Source organism: Ovis canadensis, chromosome 21, assembly GCF_042477335.2.
Source record: "Ovis canadensis isolate MfBH-ARS-UI-01 breed Bighorn chromosome 21, ARS-UI_OviCan_v2, whole genome shotgun sequence".
NCBI classification, from domain to species: Eukaryota; Metazoa; Chordata; class Mammalia; order Artiodactyla; family Bovidae; genus Ovis; species Ovis canadensis.
The window spans coordinates 27,423,301-27,445,406 of record NC_091265.1 but is presented as its reverse complement, the minus strand read 5'-3'; the positions used below and the strand labels follow the sequence as shown (position 1 = coordinate 27,445,406).

General features: G+C 39.3%; 1 protein-coding gene across 10 annotated transcripts in view; it reads right to left on the bottom strand.

The window, feature by feature from the left end:
* DLG2 (discs large MAGUK scaffold protein 2) overlaps positions 1-22,106 on the bottom strand; it is a 2,361,423-nt gene that overhangs the window by 626,736 nt on the left and 1,712,581 nt on the right. For all 10 annotated transcript variants that reach the window (XM_069564820.1, XM_069564810.1, XM_069564812.1 and 7 more), the window contains one exon: positions 16,133-16,269. In XM_069564820.1, the coding sequence (XP_069420921.1) occupies positions 16,133-16,269 (137 nt within the window). The remainder of the gene's footprint in view (positions 1-16,132; positions 16,270-22,106) is intronic.

Here is a 22,106-nt window from a genome sequence, read left to right as displayed (position 1 = left end):
TTTCTTGCTGAATCCAGTGATGACAACCTATTGCATCAGCCAAGTACGCTGATAAAGTCAAAAATAAATAAAATGGAAAGTTGCTTGATATATCTGTTTCTTCAAAACCTTTTTATATGTTTGACCAATCACTATTTTTTTAAGGACTACCACTTATACCTAGATAATGAATATTTACAAACAATGCTCATATATATGAGCTCATATATAATATGCTCATATATAATGGTTTAAAATGTATAGGAGTATCTTGTCTTAAAAGATGGTTGCCTAAGGTAGCTCTGAATACTGTGACCATGTACCCTAGAAATATCTATATTGAAAAAAGAGAAGAGGGGGAGAATTTATTGCCATAAACAGAGAGGAGCCAATGGATAAAGACCCTAAAGGCCAGAAACCAACTGGATTAGATCATAAGTGGCACAAAAGCTCTGTTTCTGACAGGGGCCCACTGTCTCTTTCCCCAGGATACAGAAAGCACATAGCTCATTAGATTATCAGTGAAAAAGAGATCTGCACTTATTAAATTGTATTTCCTCCGTCTTTATGTTGAGCCTTGAAACAAGCTAGAAAATGTTATCTTTAAGTGTGTTTTCTGAGAATGACTGCCTTAACAGACTCTCAGACCACCAGGAAAAAATCTTTAGGGCAGAAAACAGAAGCTGAGGAGAGGTTGGAAGTGAGGAGTGAGGAAAGAGAGGATATTGGGGGAAATACTGGTCATTTAAAACAGTAGTACTTCAGTCAGACTCTCTTTGGTGACTGTGAAGTGTTGGAAAATCTACACTGATTTCCGTCACGGGAGAGGTGGTGTGATACTGGCAAAAGAATGTAGTGGTTAAGAGCACACGCTTTTGAGTCACACAAACCAGGACTTGTTGTGGTCCTGACACTACCTAGCTGACTTTGAAAAATTTGTTTAACCTACTTAGCCTCAGTTTTGGCATCTGTATAATAGGTATGAGAAGAATCACTGCCTCAAATGGGTTGCTGATTTCAATATACTGGCCCACGTAAAGTGGCAGGCTCATTAAAGTGCTCATTATTGTTAGCTCCTGTTACTATTGTCATCATCCATCTCTCTCCTCAGGAAACAGGAATTCTTGGTGAAATTTTTCGCTGAGCATTTTCCTGTAAACATCTGCGAACTGATGAGTTTAATTAGAGTACTGTTGATGAGGCTTCTGTGCGGTCTTTTAAAAAATTCAGAATAGTACAGGATCTGGACCCAAAAAATGCTCTTTTGTGCTGAAGTCTTCAAAATGTTTTTCACGAAAGTGGGTTTATTTGGGTTAATTATATGTGTGTATTATCCTCTGAACTCTCAAGATAAAGGGCCTACAGCTGGAGCTGATTGTACACAGAGAGAAGGGACATTTTACTGATTGGCTGGGTGCTCTTGTCATTGTTTTTCATTGTTTTTTTCCTTTCCTTTTTCCTTTTTTTTTTTTTTTGCATCAAGTATCTGCCTATCATGGTGAACACTGAGCAACTGGCCTGGTTTCAGAAAAAAAAAAAATCATGTGCATTTGAATGAAGTGTTTCCATGGGGTGTGCAACATAGAAGGGACACGTGTGCAGCCTGGCCGTGTATTTCAATAGGACAGAGGACCGAGGCCAAGACAGAGAGACTGGAGGTGAGGTGACTCATTCTCGCAAATGGAAGCAGAAGCATGATGCTGACAAAGGAGGCTGGAGAAAAGAGGTGCCCGGAGACCTGTAAGAAAGGAAGATGGCACGTGTTGTGGGAATTCAACTAAGTGTTAGCAAATACACATGTGATGGTACAAAGGTGGGAGGTGTGGGGGCATGGGAAGGTGTGATAGGAGAAACGAGCTATGTACAGATGGCAAGACGCTGACCTTTCCATATTCATTCAGGAATAGCAACGTGGTGAGACAAACTGGGAGTATTAGTGACATAAAAGTTGCACTAAGACACAGGACAAGGAAATGTGAGACTCTAGAGACACTGTAAAACAAATTACAAATTCTAGGCTCAGCTGGTAAAGAATCCGCCTGCAGTGCGGGAGACCTGGGTTCAGTCCCTGGGTTGGGAAGACCCCCTGAAGAAGGGAATGGCAACCCACTCCAATATTCTGGCCTGGAGAATTTCGGCCTGGGTTGCAAAGAGTCAGACAGGACTGAGTGACTTTCACTTTTGGGGGGCTTTCCTGATAACTCAGTTGGTAAAGAATCTGCCTGCAATGCAGACCTGGGTTCGACCCATGGGTTGGAAAGATCCCCTGGGAAGGAAAAGGCTACCCACTCCAGTATTCTGGGCTGGAGAATTCCATGCACTGTATAGTCCATGGGGTTACAAAGAGTCAAAGATGACTGAGGGATGGAAAGGGAAAAAATACCAAAATATTCCATGGAAGGCAGAGAGAATTAGTGATGTTCACTTTTTTCTAAGGATGGATGGTTCATTATTAAAATGAACAAGAACTAAAACCTTAAATAAGGGAGAATAGAAACTAAGTGCAGTAGCCTCTTTATGAAACACACATAATATGATCTGATGAGTAACAGAAAATGGGAATGGGAAAGAAGTTGATTTATCACACCCAGTGACTAGTTAGATTTATAAGAAATAATAGCCATATTTAAAACCTAGGTCTTTAAAAATGAAGGCAACCTGGTATAATGAGAGTAATTTTGAATGTAGACTCTGATCTGCTATCAGTTTCTAGTTTTATGAATTTTGTAGTTAACATATTTACTGAGTATTAATTTTCTTCTAGTCATATACGGATGTGAGAGTTGGACCATAAAGAGAACTGAGTGCCAAAGAATTGATGCTTTTGAATTGTGGTGCAGGAAAAGACTCCTAAGAGTCCTTTGGACAGCAAAGAGATCAAACCAGTCAATCCTAAAGGAACTCAACCATGAATATTCACTATAAGGACTGGTGCTGAAGCTGAAGCTCCAATACCCTGGCCACCTGATGCAAAAAACCGATTCATTGGAAAAGGCTCTGATGCTGGTAAAGATTGAAAGCAAAAAGAGAAGAGGGTGGCAGAGGATCAGATGTTTAGATAGCATCACTGACTCAATGGTCATGAATCTGAGCAAACTCCGGGAGATGGTGAAGGACAGGGAAGCCTGGCATACCGCAATCCATGGGGTTGCAAAGAGTTGGACGTGACTCAGGACTGAACAACAACATGTTTACTAAATATTAATTTTCTTCTCTGTAAAACAGGGTAATATTGATTGATTTACTTGTGTTTTTGAGAATTAAAGGATACCATGAACCTGAAAAGACACTATAATATAAAGGAGCATATGAATAACAATCAAACTTCACAATCAGACATGGTACTTCTGTTGATCCTAATGCTGGAAACAGTTTTTTCCTGTTCAAGGTTCTTTCTATGAAAATGATCTTATAAAACACTGACTCCTGCAGTGCCTCTATCCATCTTGAAGACTGACCTTCTCAAGGGCAAAGATTAGATTGTTTTCATCTTTGTATTCCCTCAGCTGATATACTGTAAATCGAGGCACTTAATAAATATTGAAATATCCACTAAATAAGTTTGAAAAAATAATGTGGCATATAAAAGGAAAAGTAATAAAAATCTCCTGTTTTAAGGGAGAATGAGGCATTTGTGTTGTGCTTCTATTTTACATTTGTGGGCTGACTCAGAGAGGAGAGGATAAAGAATGAAGGTCACTTTATTGGACACTCACTGTGTGTCAGGCATGGGACATAAGAATGGAACACTGGGACAAAACATGAGCGCCAGGTCATATCAGCTTATGAGGGACATAATCAAAGCTTCAACAGTGTGGATTTCTTCCTCCTTCATTAATCATTGATGTATGTCCGAACCTTTTATTCCATAGACACAGAGAGAGCAAGTGCCAGTGATGTTTTGATTGACTCCAGCTTTCTCTGTGGCAGCAGTCAGCAAATGAATAGCATGATAGGGACTGCAGGGCAATCTGCTGGGTGCAGGAAGAAATATTAAAATTTTTATTAATGTTTATCACATTGATCTTCACCTATTTTTTTGTGCATGTTCAGTAGCTAAGTCATGTCTGACTCTTGCGACCCCAAGGACTGCAGCTCACCAGGCTCCTCTGTCCACAGGATTTTTCAGACAATACTGAAATGGGGTGCCATTTCCTACTGCATTTTCTTTCGTGTGTGTATGGTTTAAAATGTGGATAATATGTTACCATAACAACATATGAATGCATTTATAGAGAAATATACATATACTAGAGGGGACTTTTTGTGTTTTACTGTGGGGTGTGTTGTTAATAAGAATTTTAAAACTACTCCTTTGTAGTCACTACCAATATATGATGACTAGAGCAAGTCTTATTAACAGGGTTATTAAACTGAATATAAGAAAGAAATAATATAATGGAAGGCTTTACTTGTTTATATAAAAGCTCTTTATGTTAAACCTTTAACCCTTAAATAAAATATACCATTGTATTTGCATTATGTTGTAGTTTGAATGCACTTGAGAGAAATTAAAAGGGAGTCCAAGAAATAATGCTTCCCTGGTGGCTCAGTGGTAAAGAACCTGCCTGCTCATGCAGGAAACCATGGGTTTGATCCCTGGGTTGGGAAGATCCCCTGGAGAAGGAAATGGCAACCCACTCCAGGATACTTGTCTGAGAAATTCCATGGACAGAGGAACCTGGTGGGCTACAATCCATGAGATCACAAAAGGGCTGGTTACGGCTTAATGACTTAACAACGAAAACAACAACCAGGAAATAATTATCCAGATTTTTTTTTCTTAGTGTTTCAGAAGGTAAGCTAACTACAGGAGACAGATTCTGAAGGGTAAACTATTTCTAAATGTCTTTCAACCCGTTACTGGAAATTGCTAAATGATGCTAAACCAGCTAGATCTCAGAAATCACCCTCAGGAGAAGCAGTTGAGCAGCAGAGCTGCATAGGACGGGATTAAGTTAAGGCGGGACTGTGGTTCTTAACCTGGCCACACATTATTAACAGACTCATTTAGAAAACTTAAAAAAAAAAAAAATGAGGCATGGCTCCAACCCCAGAGATTTCTGGTTTGATTATTCAGAGTTGACTGAGGCCTGGGCATGCATAGCATTCAAGAGCTTACCATGAGATTCAAACATATAACCAAGATTGAGAACCAGAGGGGTTGAGTAAACTGCTGAAAGGACTGTGGTTTCAGAAAATTGCTATCTGGGTCTGAATCTAATCTCGCAATTCATTCGTTAAATAATATTGAGAATCTGTTTGCATCTTTGAGTCCAACTTTCTCTTCCAGAAAGTAAGAAGAAGAGCAATGACTGCCCTATCCACCTCTCAAGTGTTGGAGTCAGGAGGTGCTGGGGGTGAAAGATCTTTTTTAAAGAGGAAATGGTGTCTTGGTGGGAGGAAAGAACTCTGTGCAGAGGCAGTTACAGCTTCAGCTCTTATCTAAGGTTGGTCTAAACCAAGCGCTTTAAAGTCCTTTTCATTATTCAGATAATGTCTACATATCTGCATGGTCTTCAAGATGATTTTCTTATTGATATTGGGGTGAAACAAAGTGATACTGGGTCCTCACAATTAATACTCATTCAGAATATTAAACTGTTTCTACTCATCCTCCCTAAATCTATATATGTTTCTCACCATATGATGTAGATTTTGGAATAAAAACAAGAGATGCTCACACATAGCACATCCCAGAGTGACTCCACTAAAAACTAGGTGTCTCATAAGTGTTCCTTAAAAAAAATATAAAGGTTTCATAATAGAATATAGTTGAAAGCTATGGTACTAATCAAAGTTAAATTAGTTCCTTGACTGGAAGACTTCACAGACTCCTAAACATTCTAAAGTTTGTTGAGAATCTACAAGACGGGTGAGATACCAGTTGACTTATTTGACTATAGATACTTTTCTTTTTAATGTTTTTCTTAAATTTTACTTATTTACTTATGGCTGTGCTGGGTCTTCACAGATGCATGCGGGCTTTCTCTAGCTGTGGCAAGTAGCGGCTACTCTCCACCAGTGGTCCAGGGGTTTCTCACGGCAGTGGATTCTTTTGTTGTGGAATACAGGCTCTAGGGCAATGGGCTCCATCACAACCATGAAGCCCGTGTGTCCTAGACCCATGCTTAGTAGCCTGGTGGCACGTGGAATCTTCCCAGACCAGGGTTCAAACTTGTGTCTCCTGCATTGGCCCGCAGAATCTTAACCAGTGGACCCATCTACAGGACCAGGGAAGTCCTGTAGACCCTTTTCATGTGACACAGGCCCGAGACTAGTATTTTAAAACATACTTGGGTAACACTTATCTAAGGTAACCAAACATGGATGTGACTTGCCCAAAATTAATTAGATAGAGTCAATGCTGGCTGCCTGGGACTTCAATCTAGTGATCTTATCTTTGAGTCCATTGCTTTTCTTTATTATTTCAATGCCTCATTTACCTTTCCTCTTGTCTACCAGCTTCCCTTTAAGCAAATGAAACAGACCTTCTTTCTGTAAAAGATGCAAAGGTTCTCTTACTGACAGTTTTTTCATCAAATGTCAAGAAAATCTTACAGAAGGAGTTGGTGATGGACAAGGAAGCCTGGTGTGCTGTGATTCACGGGGTCACAGAGAGTCGGACACGACTGAGCCACTGAACTGAACTGAACTGAATATAAATTTCAAACCACGATGTGACAAGTGGCTTTACTGATTAACAGCTGCTGTAGAGAAGACAGTGAGATAACCCAAGTGTGTGTGTGTTGCATGTGCTCAGCTGCTTCAGTTGTGTCCAACTCTTTGCAATCCCGTGGACTGTAGCCGCCGGGCTCCTCTGTCCATGGGATTCTCCAGGCAAGAATACTGCAGTGGGTTGCCATTTCCTCCTCCAGAGGATCATCCCAACCCAGGGATCAAACCTGGGTCTTTTACATCTCTGACTTTGGCAGCAGGTTCTTTACCACTAGGCTCCAACATTGAGCTCCAATACACTGGCCACCTGATGTGAAGAGCCGACTCACTGGAAAAGACCCTGATATTGGGAAAGATTGAAGGCAGGAAAAGGGGGTGACAGAGGATAAGACGGTTGGATTGTATCACCAACTCAGTGAACATGGGTTTAGCAAACTGCAGGAGCTGGTGATAGACAGGGAAGCCTGGCGTGCTGCAGTCCATGGGGTTGCAAAGAATTGGATATGACTTAGCAACTGAACAACAACAGATTCAAAGTTTCTGGTATTATGTAAAAAAAGATGAAGAAGATCACATTTCTGTTACATGTGTGGTTCTCTGTATCACCGTGGCAGGGCTGATTAAAAACCACTGTGTAAAAATAAATGAAAGAATTGGAAACTTATCAACACTGTTAACATCCGACCATCTGTTCCAAAAAGTTCAAGGCCAACAGGTAATCTATTCAGTCCAAGATTACAACAGTAATCTACTGGTACAATCCATTAAAATCAGATGTCACCGGCATTTGAAAAAATAACTGAAAAAGAAACAAAATAAAATTATAGTGAACGGTACTAAATGCCAACTAGCAGGGGAAATTTAAAAAGCTGCTATTTTGATAAGGAGAATATATACTACGCATCTGGGTGACCCATGAAACATCAGAGAGGTCTGACGTTAAGGTCACTTTATTTAAAACACTAAGGGGCTTACTGCAAAGGTGAAAGGAAATAAATATAGAAGTCAGATGCAATAATCCTGCCTTTTTTAAAGTGGAAAAATAATATTATAAAGAATCAAAAGAGGTTTTGTTAAAAGGGTAATCTCTGCAGAAGATAAATGGATGTACGACAAAATTTACCACAAGAGTGACAGGAAAAGCACAAAACATCTTAAAAGATGGAGACGTGGAGAACGGGCAAGGCATAACTTTTCAAACAAATGTGGAGGAGGAATTAGCATTCACCACTGAGTTTCCAAGGGAGGAAGACTGAATAAACAGAGATGGATTGGAAAACACATTTTGATTTTATTTTAAGGAAAATGACAGTTCTCCGTCCTTAGAGAGTTCTAGCAGAGGTGAGGCACTATTGTGTTTCTGTGGTATTCTCATGCAGCAAATGAGAGTTGGAAAAAGACAACATATAAGACAGAAACCTTTCAGTTCTGAGATACAAGAAATACTTAGGGGAAAAAGTACCCAATTTGCAGTTGAAGAACTGAAAGGATTATTACTCACGATCTCCCCACCACCACCAAAAGGTCATGCTCTTACAGCAGCGTAGATGCTGGAAAACTTCCTGAATTAGGGTGATATAGCCACAGAGGTCTAAAGAAGTTAATGGAGTTTCACTTTAGGTCAGTTTACTTACAGAACTATGAATGAATTTTTCCTAAGAAATGAGAGAAGGGAGTGCCACAAATTGTTTTAGAAAAAAAGAATATCTATTTAGAGAAAAACACTGTGGTACAGTTGGTAAATCACAAAATCTAAATTATTCACATTTCCTTGGGGGAAGATTAGGAGAGAAGAAAGAGAAAGAAGATATAAATGCAGGGTTGTAAAGGGAAGAAGAGGTGGATAGGAGTGACCTAAGAAGAGAATTAATAAATACTTTGGTTGAAGCAAGATAATTCGTCTTTTGGGAAGGTTTCTGTGATATTTTTTTTTCTGTATGCTCTCTCTCATGGTCATTTTTCTTTCAGAATTTTATAAAATGAATCATTTTCTTTCATTTCCAGATTCAGCTTGGCAGTTGCCTTGGAACTACTAATTAGGTTTTACTTATGTAAGAGGAGAGAGACCTATTATTGTTGAAGGTTCATTTTTTTAAGCCTATGCTTTAATATTCAAAACAGTTAAGGATTATGTCACAGCTATTTTGGAAATCATTGTATCTACAATGAATCTCAACAAAATGATAATGGGAAAATAGCTTGGTGCCTAGAAAATCCTTTGACAGAATCATCTAGACTTTGAGGGTTTTTTTAAAAATTATTTTTAAGAATTTGAATATAAAGCTAAAAATTTAAATAGAGCTTCAAGATATCAGCACACTTCCAGCATGACATTGTAATAGCAGCAGTTGAAGAAATACAAGAAGTGATCCAGAAGAGTTATCTAAATCCAAATTCTTATAAAACAATGAGCCAAAGGTCAAATCAATCACTACCTATGACATACTGTGGGAGGGAATGGCAAACTGCTCCAGTATTTTTGCCACAAGAACGCCATGAACAGTATGAAAAGGTGAAAAGATACGACACCAGAAAATGAGCCCCACTGGTCAGAAGGTATCCGCTATGCTCCTTTGGAAAAGCAGAGGGCAATTACTAATAGCTCCAGAAAGAATGAAGGGGCTGGGACAAAGAGGAAATGACGCTCACTTGCAGATGTGTCTGGTGGTGAAAGTCAAGTCCGATGCTGTAAAGAACAGTATTGCATAGGAACCTGGAATGTCAGGTCCATGAATCAAGGTTAAACTGGAAGTGGTCAAGCAGGAGGTGGCAAGAGTGAACATCACCATTTTAGGAATCAGTGAACCAAAACGGACAGGAAGGGGGGAATTTAATCCAGACGGCTATTATATCTGCTACTATGGGCAAGAATACTTTAGATGAAATGGAGTAGCCCTCAAAGTCAACAAAAAAGAGTCTAAAATTGGGTGCAATCTTAAATATGACAGAACGATCTCGGTTCATTTCCAAAGCAAAGTATTCAACATCACAGATCCAAGATTATGCCCCAACCACTGATGCCAAAGAAACTGAAGTTGAACGGTTCTATGAAGACCTACAAGACCTAGAACTAACACCAAAAAAAGATGTCCTTTTCATCATAGGGGATTGGAATGCAAAAGTAGGAAGTCAAGAGATACCTGGAGTAACAGGTAAGTTCAGCCTTGGTGTACAAAATGAAGCAAGGCAAAGGCTAATAGTTTTCTCAAGAGAACACACCAGTCATAGCAAACACCCTCCTACAACAGCAGGAGAAGACGCTGCACATGAACACCACCAGATGGTCAACACCGAAATCAGGTTGATTATATTCTTTGCAGCCAAAGATGGAGAAGCTCTATACAGTCAGCAAAAACAAGACTGGGAGTTGATTGTGGCTCAGATCATGAACTCTTTACTGCAAAATTCAGACTTAAATTGAATACAGTAGGGGAAACTACCAGGCCATTCAGGTATGACCTAAATAATTCCCTTATGATTATACAGTGGAAGTGAGAAACAGATTCAAGAGATGAGATCTGATAGACAGAGTGCCTGAAGAACTATGGATGGAGGTTCATGTCAGGAGGCATTGATCAAGACCATCCCCAAGAAAAAGAAATGCACGAAGGCAAAATGGTTGTCTGAGGAGGGCTTACACATAGCTGAGAAAAGAAGAGAAGTAAAAAGCAAAGGAGAAAAGGAAAGATGTACCCAACTGAATGCAGAGTTCCAGAGAAGAGCAAGGAGATGTAAGAAGGCCTTCTTAAATGAATGATTCAAAGAAGCAGAAGAAAACAATAGAATGGAAAATAATAGAGATCTTTTCAAGAAAATTAGAGAGATCAAGGGAACATTTCATGCAAGGATGTGCATGATAAAGGACAGAAATGGTATGGACCTAACAGAAGCAGAAGATATTAAGAAGAGGTGGCAGGAAAACACAGAGAATTATACAAAAAAGTTCTTAATGATCTGGATAACCATAATGGTGTGGTCACTCACCTAGAGCCTGACATCTTGGCGTGCAAAGTCAAGTGGGCCATAGGAAGCATTACTATGAACAAAGCTAGTGGAAGTGATAGAATTCCAGCTGAGGTATTTCAAGTTCTAAAATATGATTCTGTTACAGTGCTGTACTCAATATATCAGCAAATTTGGAAAACAGCAGTGGCCACACGACTGGAAAAGATCAGTTTTCATTCCAATCCCAAAGAAAGGCAATGCTGAAGAATGTTCTGTGGAAAATTCTTCAACAGATGGGAATACAAGACCACCTGACCTGCCTCTTGAGAAACCTATATGCAGGTCAGGAAGCAACAGTTAGAACTGGACACGGAACAACAGACTGGTTCCAAAAAGGAAAAGGAGTACGTCAAGGCTGTATATTGTCACCCTGCTTATTCAACCTCTATGCAGAGCACGTCATGAAAAATGCTGGGCTGGAAGAAGCACAAGTTGGAATCAAGATTGCCGGGAGAAATATCAATAACCTCAGATATGCAGATGACAGCACCTTTATGGCAGAAAGTGAAGAGGAGCTAAAAAGCCTCTTGATGAAGGTGAAAGAGGAGAGTGAAAAAGTTGGCTTAAAGCTCAACATCCAGAAAATGAAGATCATGGCATCTGGTCCCATCACTTCCTGGGAAATAGATGGGGAAACAGTGTCAGACTTTATTTTTTGAGGCTCCAAAATCACTGCAGATGGTGATTGGAGCCATGAAATTAAAAGACACTTACTCCTTGGAAGGAAAGTTATGACCAACCTAGATAGCATATTCAAAAGCAGAGACATTACTTTGCCAACAAAGGTCCGTCTAGTCAAGGCTATGGTTTTTCCAGTGGTCATGTATGGATGTGAGAATTGGACCGTGAAGAAGGCTGAACACCGAAGAATTGATGCTTTTGAACTGTGGTGTTGGAGAAGACTCTTGAGAATCCCTTGGACTGCAAGATCCAACTAGTCCATTCTGAAGATCAGCCCTGGGTGTTCTTTGGAAGGAATGATGCTAAAGCTGAAACTCCAGTACTTTGTCCACCTCATGAGAAGAGTTGACTCATTGGAAAAGACTCTGATGCTGGGAGGGATTGGGGGCAGGAAGAGAAGGGGACGACAGAAGATGAGATGGCTGGATGGCATCACTGACTCGATGGCTGTGAGTCTGAGTGAACTCCGGGAGTTGGTGATGGACAGGGAGGCCTGGCGTGCTGCGATTCATGGGGTCACAAGGAGTTGGACATGACTGAGCGACTGAACTGAACTGAACTGAAGAATGTTCAAACCACCACACAACTGCACTCACTTCACATGCTAGCAAAGTAGCGTTCAAAGTCCTTCAAGCGAGGCTTCAACAGTATGTGAACCGAGAACTTCCAGAAGTACAAGCTGGGTTTAGAAAAGGCAGAGGAACCAGAGATCAAATTGCCAACATTCACTGCATCATAAGGAAAGAAAAGGAATCCCAGAAAAGCATCTAAGTTTGCTTCATTGACTATGCTAAAGCCTTTGTGTCGATTACAACAAACTGGAAAATTCTTAAAGACATGGGAATACAAGACCATCTTACCCTCCTCCTGAGAAACCTGTATGCAGGTTAAGAAGCAACAGTTAGAATCGGACATGGAGGAATGGACTGGTTCCAAATTGGGAAAGGAGTATGACAAGGCAGAACATCATGTGAAATGCCAGGCTGGATGAATCACAAGCTGGAATCAAGATTTCTGGGATAAATATCAATAACTTTAGATACACAGATGATATCACTCTAATGGGAGAAAGTGAAGAGGAAGTAAACAGCCTCTTGATGAGCGTGAAAAAGGAGAGTGAAAAATCTGGCTTAAAACTCAGTATTCAAAAACTAAGATCATGGCATCCGGTCTCATCACTTCGTGGCAAATAGAAGGGGGAAAAGTGGAAGCAGTGACAGGTTTTATTTTGGGGTCTCCAAAATCACTGCCAACAGTGACTGCAGCCATGAAATTAAAGACACTTGCTCCTTGGAAAGAAAGCTATGACAAACCTAGGAAGTGGATTAAAAAGCAGAGACGTCACTGTGCGAACAAAGCCCATATAGTCAAAGCTATGATTTTTCCAGTAGTCATGTACAGATGTGAGATTTGGACCATAAAGAAGGCTGAGTGTGAAAGAATTGATGCTTTTGAATTGCAGTGCTGGAGTAGACACCTGAATGTCCACTGGACTGCAAGGAGATCAAACCAGTCGGTCTTAAAGGAAATCAACCATGAAAATTCAATAGAAGGACTAATGCTGAAGCTGAAGCTTCAATACTTTGGCTACCTGATGTGAAGAGTCAATTCATTTGAGAAGACCCTGATGCTGGGAAAGATTGAAGGCAAAGAGAGAAGAGGGCACAGAGGATGAGATGGATAAGTTAGCATTACTGACTCAACTGGACATGAATTTGAACAAAGTCTGGGAGATAGTGAAAAACAGTGGAGCCTGGCAGGCTGCAGTCCATGGGGTTGCAAGAGGTGGATAAGACTTAGTGACTGAACATCAACAACAACACGACATGTTACTCTCTTCATTTTTCAATTCAGTACTATGTAGAATATGAATAGCACAGTTCATTCCATTTCCAAGTCAAGAAACAACACACTTTGTCTTCTTGAGAGAAGTTGTTAGAGGGAGTTGCCTTATGTCCAAAGAATACCTCTCTGTTTCAGAAGCAAAACATCATAGGTACCAACTTTCACATTGAAGGTAATAAAAAACAAGCAAACAAATTTCAGAACATCTCAGGAATGAAAATAGTAGTTCTGCTATATACCCCATGGCCTATAAATAACAGTATCTTTTTGTTGTTGTTCATTTGCTAAGTCATGCCCGACTCCCTGCAAACCCGTGGACTGCAGCATACAAGGCTTCCCTGTCTTAAACTTAAAATTTGCTAAGAAGGTAGATCTTGCGTTATGTGTTCTTACTATTTACACACAAAAAATAATAATGAGAAAAAACTGTGGGAAGTGATGGATAATTTTATAGCCTGGAAGGGGGTGATAGTTTCATTAGTATGTACTTATCTTCAAAGCCATGGAGTTGTGTACATTAAATGTACATTTGCTTTTTACATGTCAATCATACCTCTAAATTGCTTTAAGAAAATAAAATAAAATTGCAGTGACATCAAGTGGTAAGGAAACTGAAAACTCTTAGTGACTTTGACTCAAGTGATTAACACTGCATTTTTTTTGCCCATTCAGATTGACCATACTTTTTCTGCTGACTCCTTCCTGAGTAGTGGCTATTGCCTGGGGCATGACAGGTGCTCAGTCTATTACTTTTTAGATAAAAGAACGAGTGAATGATGAAGGGAGGAAAGAATTGTGATACTGGAGAAGACTCTAGGGAGGAAGCCTTCCTTTCTCAAGACTTCCTTGAGAGTCTCTTGGACTGCAAGGGCATCAGAGGTAGGGAGGAAATAATTGACTAACAAATTCTAGGAAACACATGCAAAGACCACGTTTGCTGGTTACAAGCATTTGAAATCCCATTCTGTCTGTTGCTAACTCTATGACCCATGGTCAAGCTAGTAAACCTCTCTATACCTCAGTTTCCCTCTGCTTTAAAAGAGGCTGTTGTGAAAAGTACATGCTACATTATGGAACAGCACTTTTGAAAGAACCGGGAGCATAGTGAATGCCAAATAAATGCTAGCTATCAAGATTAGTATTAAGCTCTTATTCAGATAATTCAATACAAAAATCATTGACACCTATGAAATTAAGCCAGTGGGACTACAAACAACCTGTCTAGAGTCCAGGGATGTGGGCTCAATGAACTTTGAAGTTCAACCTCCAAAGCTTGCACATGTCTTAGAAATTACTATTCTGTTGAAACGGTATAGCTTGATCCTTCCTAAACACTTCTCATGAAATTATTGGAGACACTGGCTCTCTGTGATAAAGCCTCAAGATCCTGGTTTACAAGGGCAGACATATCACTAGATATACTTCTTGAGAGTTATCTTCTATTGATTTTCAGTATATTATTATCCTGTAGACTTGATACAAAACAGCAAATGGAGATGAAACCGTTTTATTACATGCAACCCCCCCAGTACACTGCTTAGAATTGCCTACATTTTGCTTTGCCTGCATGTGTGTGTGCTAAGTTACTTCAGTCATGTCTGACTCTTTGTGACCCTGTGGACTATAGCCTCCCAGGCTCCTCTATCCATGGGATTCTCCAGGAAAGAATACTGGAGTAGGTTTCCATTTTTTTCCTCCAGGGTATATCTTCCTGACCCAGGGATCGAACTCATGTCTCCTGAGTTGGCAGGCAGGTTCTTTACCACTAGCACCCTCTGGGAAGCCCAGGAGCTTATTATATAACTCCATGGCTCAGAAAGGGTGGTTGTGTGTTGGAGTCAACCACTGTCTAAGACTTCTAAAGCATGCAAGCAGCTGGCAAATAAAATAGCAGTAAATCTTTCTGAAAGGAGAAGAGGAAGGATCCATTTATATATGTGACAGAACTCAAATTATGAATCCTTGGAAGTCAAGGACTGTGTCTACGCTGGTTGAACGAAGGAACACAGTGGCATAGAAATGTGCATATCAGTAAAGCAGATAGCATTTGCTATGCAAAGCCCACCTCTCTACCAGTCTCGATTAAGTAGTCTCTCTGGCTGATAGGAGCTGGATTATATTGGAAGAACAACATATAATCTCTGTGCCTGTGGAAACTGGTGAAAACGTAGATTTCTGCTTTTAAAATATCAGCAAATCAGATCCAATTATACCTGCGCTTCTAATATCTCTTACAACAAAATCTGTTCTCTCTTCTTTTCTATTTTTACCAAGGTGACTGCTATGGACTGAATTGTACTTCCTCCTTCCAAATTCTTATGTTGACGTTCTAACCCCTAACCTGACAATAGTTGGAGGTAGGGTCTTTAGAAGTTAATAAATTGGGCTTCCCTGATGGCTCAGATGGTAAAGAATCCACCTGCAATGCAGGAGACCTGGGTTTGATCCCTGGGTTAGGAAGATCCCCTGGAGAAGGGAATGGCAACCACGCTAGTAATCTTGCCTGGGATATCCTATGGACAGAGAAGTCTGGTGGGCTACAGTCCGTAGGGTCACAAAAAGTCGGACACAACTGAGCGACTAAGCACAGCACAAGGTTATTAATGAGATGACTTGAGGGTGGAGCTCTAATCTAATAGGACACATGACCCTATGAGAAGAGAAAGATCTCTCAGGATAAGCACAGAGAAAAGGCCACAGGAGGAAGCAGCAGGAAGACACTTGTCTGCAAGCCAAGAAGAGAGACCTCACCAGAAACTGGATGGGTCAGAACTTTGCTCTTAAATTTCCCCGCTTACAAAACCGTCAGAAAATAAAATGTGTGTTGTTTAAGTCACCTAGACTATAGTATCCAGTGAAGGCAGCCTAAACTGACGGTGACAATCATGCCCTGGAAAGTAAGAGCTTTATAAACACACTCACAGCTCTGCTGGGCCACACTCACCATTAGTAGCCTATCCCCTACTTGCAATCTTCCATCTTTCTGTGCAGCTCCTCCGTCGATAATTTTAGTGACATAAATGCTATTGTCTCCAGGAATGTGCTGGTTTCCCACACCTCCTGCGATACTGAAGCCTAAACCTACAGAAAAGGAACAGAAAAACAAAAGCCTTGTATTGGTTCAAGAAAGCGCTATTAGTCACACTTCAACAGTCAAACAAAATTAAGCTTTCATTTGTTACAACAGTAATAAATAACAATAAATTCTACTCCAATCAACTTTGCTCTTTAAATATTTGAAAGCTTGCTGATTAATGCTACTAAAGCAGAACACAAGTGTAGTCCTGCCCACGTTTAGTCTACGGGCTCATCTTCGTTGATGCTGTTGTTACTTTAGCATAGCAAACAGAAGTAGTGCCAGTCATTTGGGTAGAGACCTAGATATTTTTGACATTTCAAAATGAAAAGTTCAGCCATTTGAAGAGTTGATAAATTCGGAGATAAGAGCCATGAAGAAGATACATTGGATATTGGTGTAATAATTTCAGAGAGAAGATAAGGATTTGTTCATTGCTTGCCCTTCATGTTTCCTTCTCTGGGCACCTTGTCATATTTTCAGACTTCCTGGCACTTCCTGCTATTAACTTATAGTTAAAAGAGAATGAAAACAAATGAATTATCCCTGCACACAGTCTGAAGAATAAGGAGGTTATGTACTTTGACTATATTATTTTTATAGCAAACCATGAAATATCAAATCATTTTTAAACATGGAAATTATCCATTTTGAGAGAAGAATTTTATGCTGCTATGGCATATAAATTTCTTCCAGTTTTACTGATATATAATTGACATAGTACTGTATAAGATTAAGGTACTTAGAATGATGATTTGATTTATATACATCATGAAATGTCTGTCATAATAAGTTCAGTGAACATCCATCATATATAGATACAAAATGAAACAGAAGCAAATTTTTCCTTGTGATGAGAATCCTTAGGATTTCCTCTCAACTTTCATATCTAACATACAGCAGTGTTAATTATGTTACATATTACACCCCTAGTATTATTTATCTTATAAGTGAAAATTTGTATGTTTGTGCCTTCATCTAACTGCCCCTTGTCATCCCTCAACTCTTGGTAATCACAAGCTTGATCTCTTCTTCTATGATTGAATTTGCTTGAAGTATAATAGACCTACACTACTATGCTAGTTCCTATTTACAACATGGTGATTAGATATTTCTATACATTTCAAAATAATCACCATAAGAAGTCTAGTTACAATATGTCACTGTACAAAAATATTACATAGTTATTGACTATATTCCTCACATTGTGCATTTCACAATCGTGACTCATTTATTTTGCAGGTAAAAGTCTGTACCTCTCAATCTTCCTCACCTATTTCTTCCCCACCCATCCACTTTTCTCTCCTCTGGCAAACACTTTATCTGTATTTAGAGCTCTGTTTCCATTTTGCTATGTTTGTTCATTTGTTCTAGTTTTAGATTTCACACATAAGTGAAATTGTGCAGTATCTGTCTTTCTCTGTCTGACTTATTCCACTTAGCATAATATCCTCTAGGTCTATCCATGTTGTCACAAACTTTAATTTATATTAAACTATGGAATGACAACAAGAATATAGTTATTAAAAAATCATTATGAGGCCATTTTAAAAGAATAACTGATGGACTCTTTAAAAGTATAAGAACAAAAAAACTTCTCAGAATATGATTGAATACATATTCACTACAATACTTGTAGCATATATTTTCATTATATTTGAAAATTATTACAATTAACATGCAATTACTCAGAAAGGAAGATAGAAATAAAAACTTCTGTTACTAAAGACAGAAAATTTCTGTAACTTATTTGTCTTAAGCAATTACCACCCCTCCTCCAGTTTTTAAAAAAATTCATACACTTGTTTTATGAGGAAATAATAATAAAAATTTTTGGAACTTTATAAAACAATAAAATATACTCCATTTCTCTATCCTTGTATTGAATAAATATTGAATAGGGCTATATGCTGTTCTTAAGATAGCATAAGTAATTAGTTAATGGAAAAATAATGGCATGGTAAATTATAAAGTAACACCTCTGGAATGATATTTCAAGTGAAATGTTTTTTTTATTAAATTAACTATAATAGTTAACAATATAAGAAAAATGAATTTAAATTGATGGGCACTTAAAGTAAGTGTTATTTAATTTCCTGCTAGAGAGGTGACTATTCTTTATTGATGTTTTGACATTGTATAGCTCTATAAATGTATTTCTTTGCCTCATATTTAAAGAATTTGTATATCAAGTGAAAGATGACCAAGAGTAAATAAAATGTCCCCAACTGGCATTTTCTATGAAATTGAAAATACATATCAGCTCATATTTTCCCAAACTGTTACTTCATATTTATATATGATTATAGGGAAGTTCAAAAAACATACCAACATTTACAAAAGCTTCATAGCCACATGCTAGGATGAATCTACTGCATTACAATAGTACAAAAGTCATTCCAAACTGAGGACAAAAGGTTAAAGAAAACCCAGGGACTCTGATCCACATGTACTATGCCAACAGTAAATGCCACAGCCGGTCTGAGTTACAGAAGAGCTAAGAAAACAAATTACCACCGCAAACAAGGATAAGTCCAACAACGGGAATAACTATGTAGTTGACATTTGAAGTTGAGGATTTTACCAAGACAATGAAATCACTATGGATACTGTAGACATAAATATACCAGCTAAAAAGGAAATAACTTTTTCCCTCTAAGATTAGACTTAAGTACTCCTTAACTGGTGATTTTGCTTAAGATGAAGTAAAGTAATTGTAGTAAGAGCTAGAGAACTGGTCAAAAGGTATAGAACTAAACATTTTCCCTAATTTCCCTTACTTAGATGGAACATGGCTATATTTAAAAATTATTAATATTTACTCAACATTCAATCATTCAATTTAACATGATAAGCTAAATGTATAGCTTATATCTATATCCAGAAGACAAGGTTATTTACAGGCAGAAGTATCCATCTGTGTTATAAAACAGAATCTGGTCCTGTTCATCCATCCATCCATCCATTTATTCATTCATTCACTCACTCGCATATCCATACATTCAACAAGCATCTCCTGAGTGCGTACCACACACTGTAAAACCAGCTGCTATTAACTGCAGCCAACATAAATGTAAAAAAGTGGATTGACCAGAAACACTATAGAAATAATGATCCATGAGTTCATAAGAGTAAGTGTGGTTGAACCTGGCTGAAGCAATGCTCTAAACTTAGCTGATGCTACTGATGTTTGGAGGGCTGCTCTGTGAAGACACATGTGGGCTAGTCCCACCAAGCAATAAGCCCAAATTCAAACCATGAGTTTGGAGGCATTGGCTTCCTTACACACACTCTGCTAAAACAGAGGTAGTCTGTCTACTTTATAGGACCATCTCTCCCTTCATGTGCTCATACTTCACTCCTTCAATCCACTCTAGACACACTGATGGCCTTGACATTTCTAGAACACTCCAGACACCCTTCCATCTCAAGGCATTTGCTCTAGCTGTTACTGTTGCCTGGAACACTCTGCCTTCAGGGCATTGTTAAAATTTCAGTGTCTCTGGAAGCCTGACTCTGACCCCTAATAACTGTCCCCTAACAATCCACCCCACCTCCTTATCCTGCTCTATTCTCAGTGTCCCTTAGCACATACCACCTTGTAATATACTAGATAAATCATCTATCTATCTATCTATCTATCTATCTATCTATCTATCTATATATATACTTTTTTTTTTTTTACTTTACAATACTGTATTGGTTTTGCCATACATCGACATGAATCCGCCACGGGTGTATATTTTATTTTTTTATTGTCCATCTTCTTGGTGAAAATATAAACTCCGGATGACAGGGATTTTTAACGGTTTCCTGCTATGCAGTAGAACAAGGGTATGTACACAGTTACCTCTTAAATACACACTAAATGAAAGAATGGATAAGCAAATGAACAGAAGAGCACAAGGAAAGCCGCCTGTCTCCGAGAAAGATTCCCCTTAAAGAGGAAGCTGGTGGCTTTAAAGAGAGGGGGACCGCTGAGAAAGCGGGTGTCCTCAGTTAGGTTTGATAACTGTGTGGGGCAGGCCATTGCCGCACGTGCAGTCTGGTTACCTCCCCATCTTAGTCTACACAGAGCTTATAGCAGCCACTAGGGAGGCAGGGGGTGACAGCAGACGCGTCCTCGAGTCCTGACCATCCCATCTAGTGACGGTGTGAACTGCAGTCCCACCCTCCTAATCTGTAACAGGGGAATACGTGTATCTATGCTCTAGAGTAACTGGCGCATAATGGAGATTCTTTTTTTCAAAATTTCTTTTAAAAATATTTATGCAGTTTTGGAATGTTATATTCCATTTACAGTTATTGTAGAATAGATTCTTTTTAAAAAATATTTATTTATTTATTTGGCTGTTGGTCTCAGGTGCGGCAGACGGGATCTTCCGCTGTGGCGTCAGGGCTTCTCTCTAGCTGTGGCTCATGAGCTTAGCCTCCCCAAGGCACGTGGGATCTTAGTTCCCCAGCCAGAGATTGAACCTGTGTCCCCCACATTGGAAGGCAGATTCTTTAACACTGGACCACCAGGGAAGTCTCACAAAGTAGATTCTTGATAAATAAAAATTCTCTGCTTTAGGAAGCTCTCAAGTTGTCTGGAAAAACGAATACCTAAACATCTTGGCATAACTGAACTGGTTAGGATCAGCTCTATCATGGGACTATGATATATGAGTACAGAGGGGACCATGACTTACTTCTAGAAGAGCAGGAGAAATTAACAGAAGCTTTAGCATTCAGGCTGGGTCTTCAATATTGAGTTTGAATTGATAAAAGAGAATGCATTTTTCAAACCAATACATCCAAACTGACTCAGTGACTAAAGAGTCAGCTGCCCTGACTTAGATCACAAAATGTTCATAAAATCCCAGCTCCCCTGTGCTGGAAATTGAGACAGACATGCCTAGCAAACACTCAAAACCTATATTATGGTAAGATAGATATGCTAGAGTCGTCCTTAACAAGATAAATACAATGACTAGCATAAAGATTTGATTAAGGAACACTGATTTTTGTTAAGTGGCCAATTTAGAGAAAGGGTTACAGCACTGAAAAGATGTGTCCATGATAAACAAATAGCCCCAGATCATCAGGAGATAGCAAACTAATCAATTATAAATTAAACTCAGTGACAAGAGTTGGTAAGTCTCATCCTAAAAACTGGCCCTAGCACTATTGACTGTGAAATGTTTGGCTCTTAAGGATAATACTAAACAAGCCTAGGCAGTGTCAGTGTTAAAGAAAGTGGACATAAAATGAGTATGAAAATCACAAAGGAAGTAAAATCAGTGGTATTTTATACTCTGGCAAAGGGAGAAAGCACGTGAAATTTAAACACCTAATTCTCCAAATTAAAAACTGATCCATTTGACAAACATGTGATGTGCAAATAATTTCAGGATTACTTTCAGTGCGTAAAGCTGGGTTCCTCTTTGCATATTGCTTGCATATCCCCAAGTTATATATCCTCAGGTCAGCTTCAGGGATGCAGGCACAGGGAACGGATTGTCTACATGCTGTATAAAGCCTTTAACTTAACCTTTCCCAAAGCAGTCTTTTCCTCCTCCTATGAAGAAAAGGACATGAAGAATCCCAGTGCACCCTTTCCCCTTGTCTGACTGTGCTGAGGAGCAGGTGTCGGTGACAGAGGGAAGCCTGAAGGAGGAAGCCTTGGGAACACAGACTGATACTGTGTGGGAGAAGCTTAGAATAAAACCCCCAAAGCCTGTAAGAGTCATGTGATTACAAAGTAGCCACACAGTCTTTTTTGGACAGTACAGTAGGAATTATTGGTGGGCGTGAGTAAGGAAGGGACAGCGCCGAGGCTCTGAGTGCAGGGTCCACCATT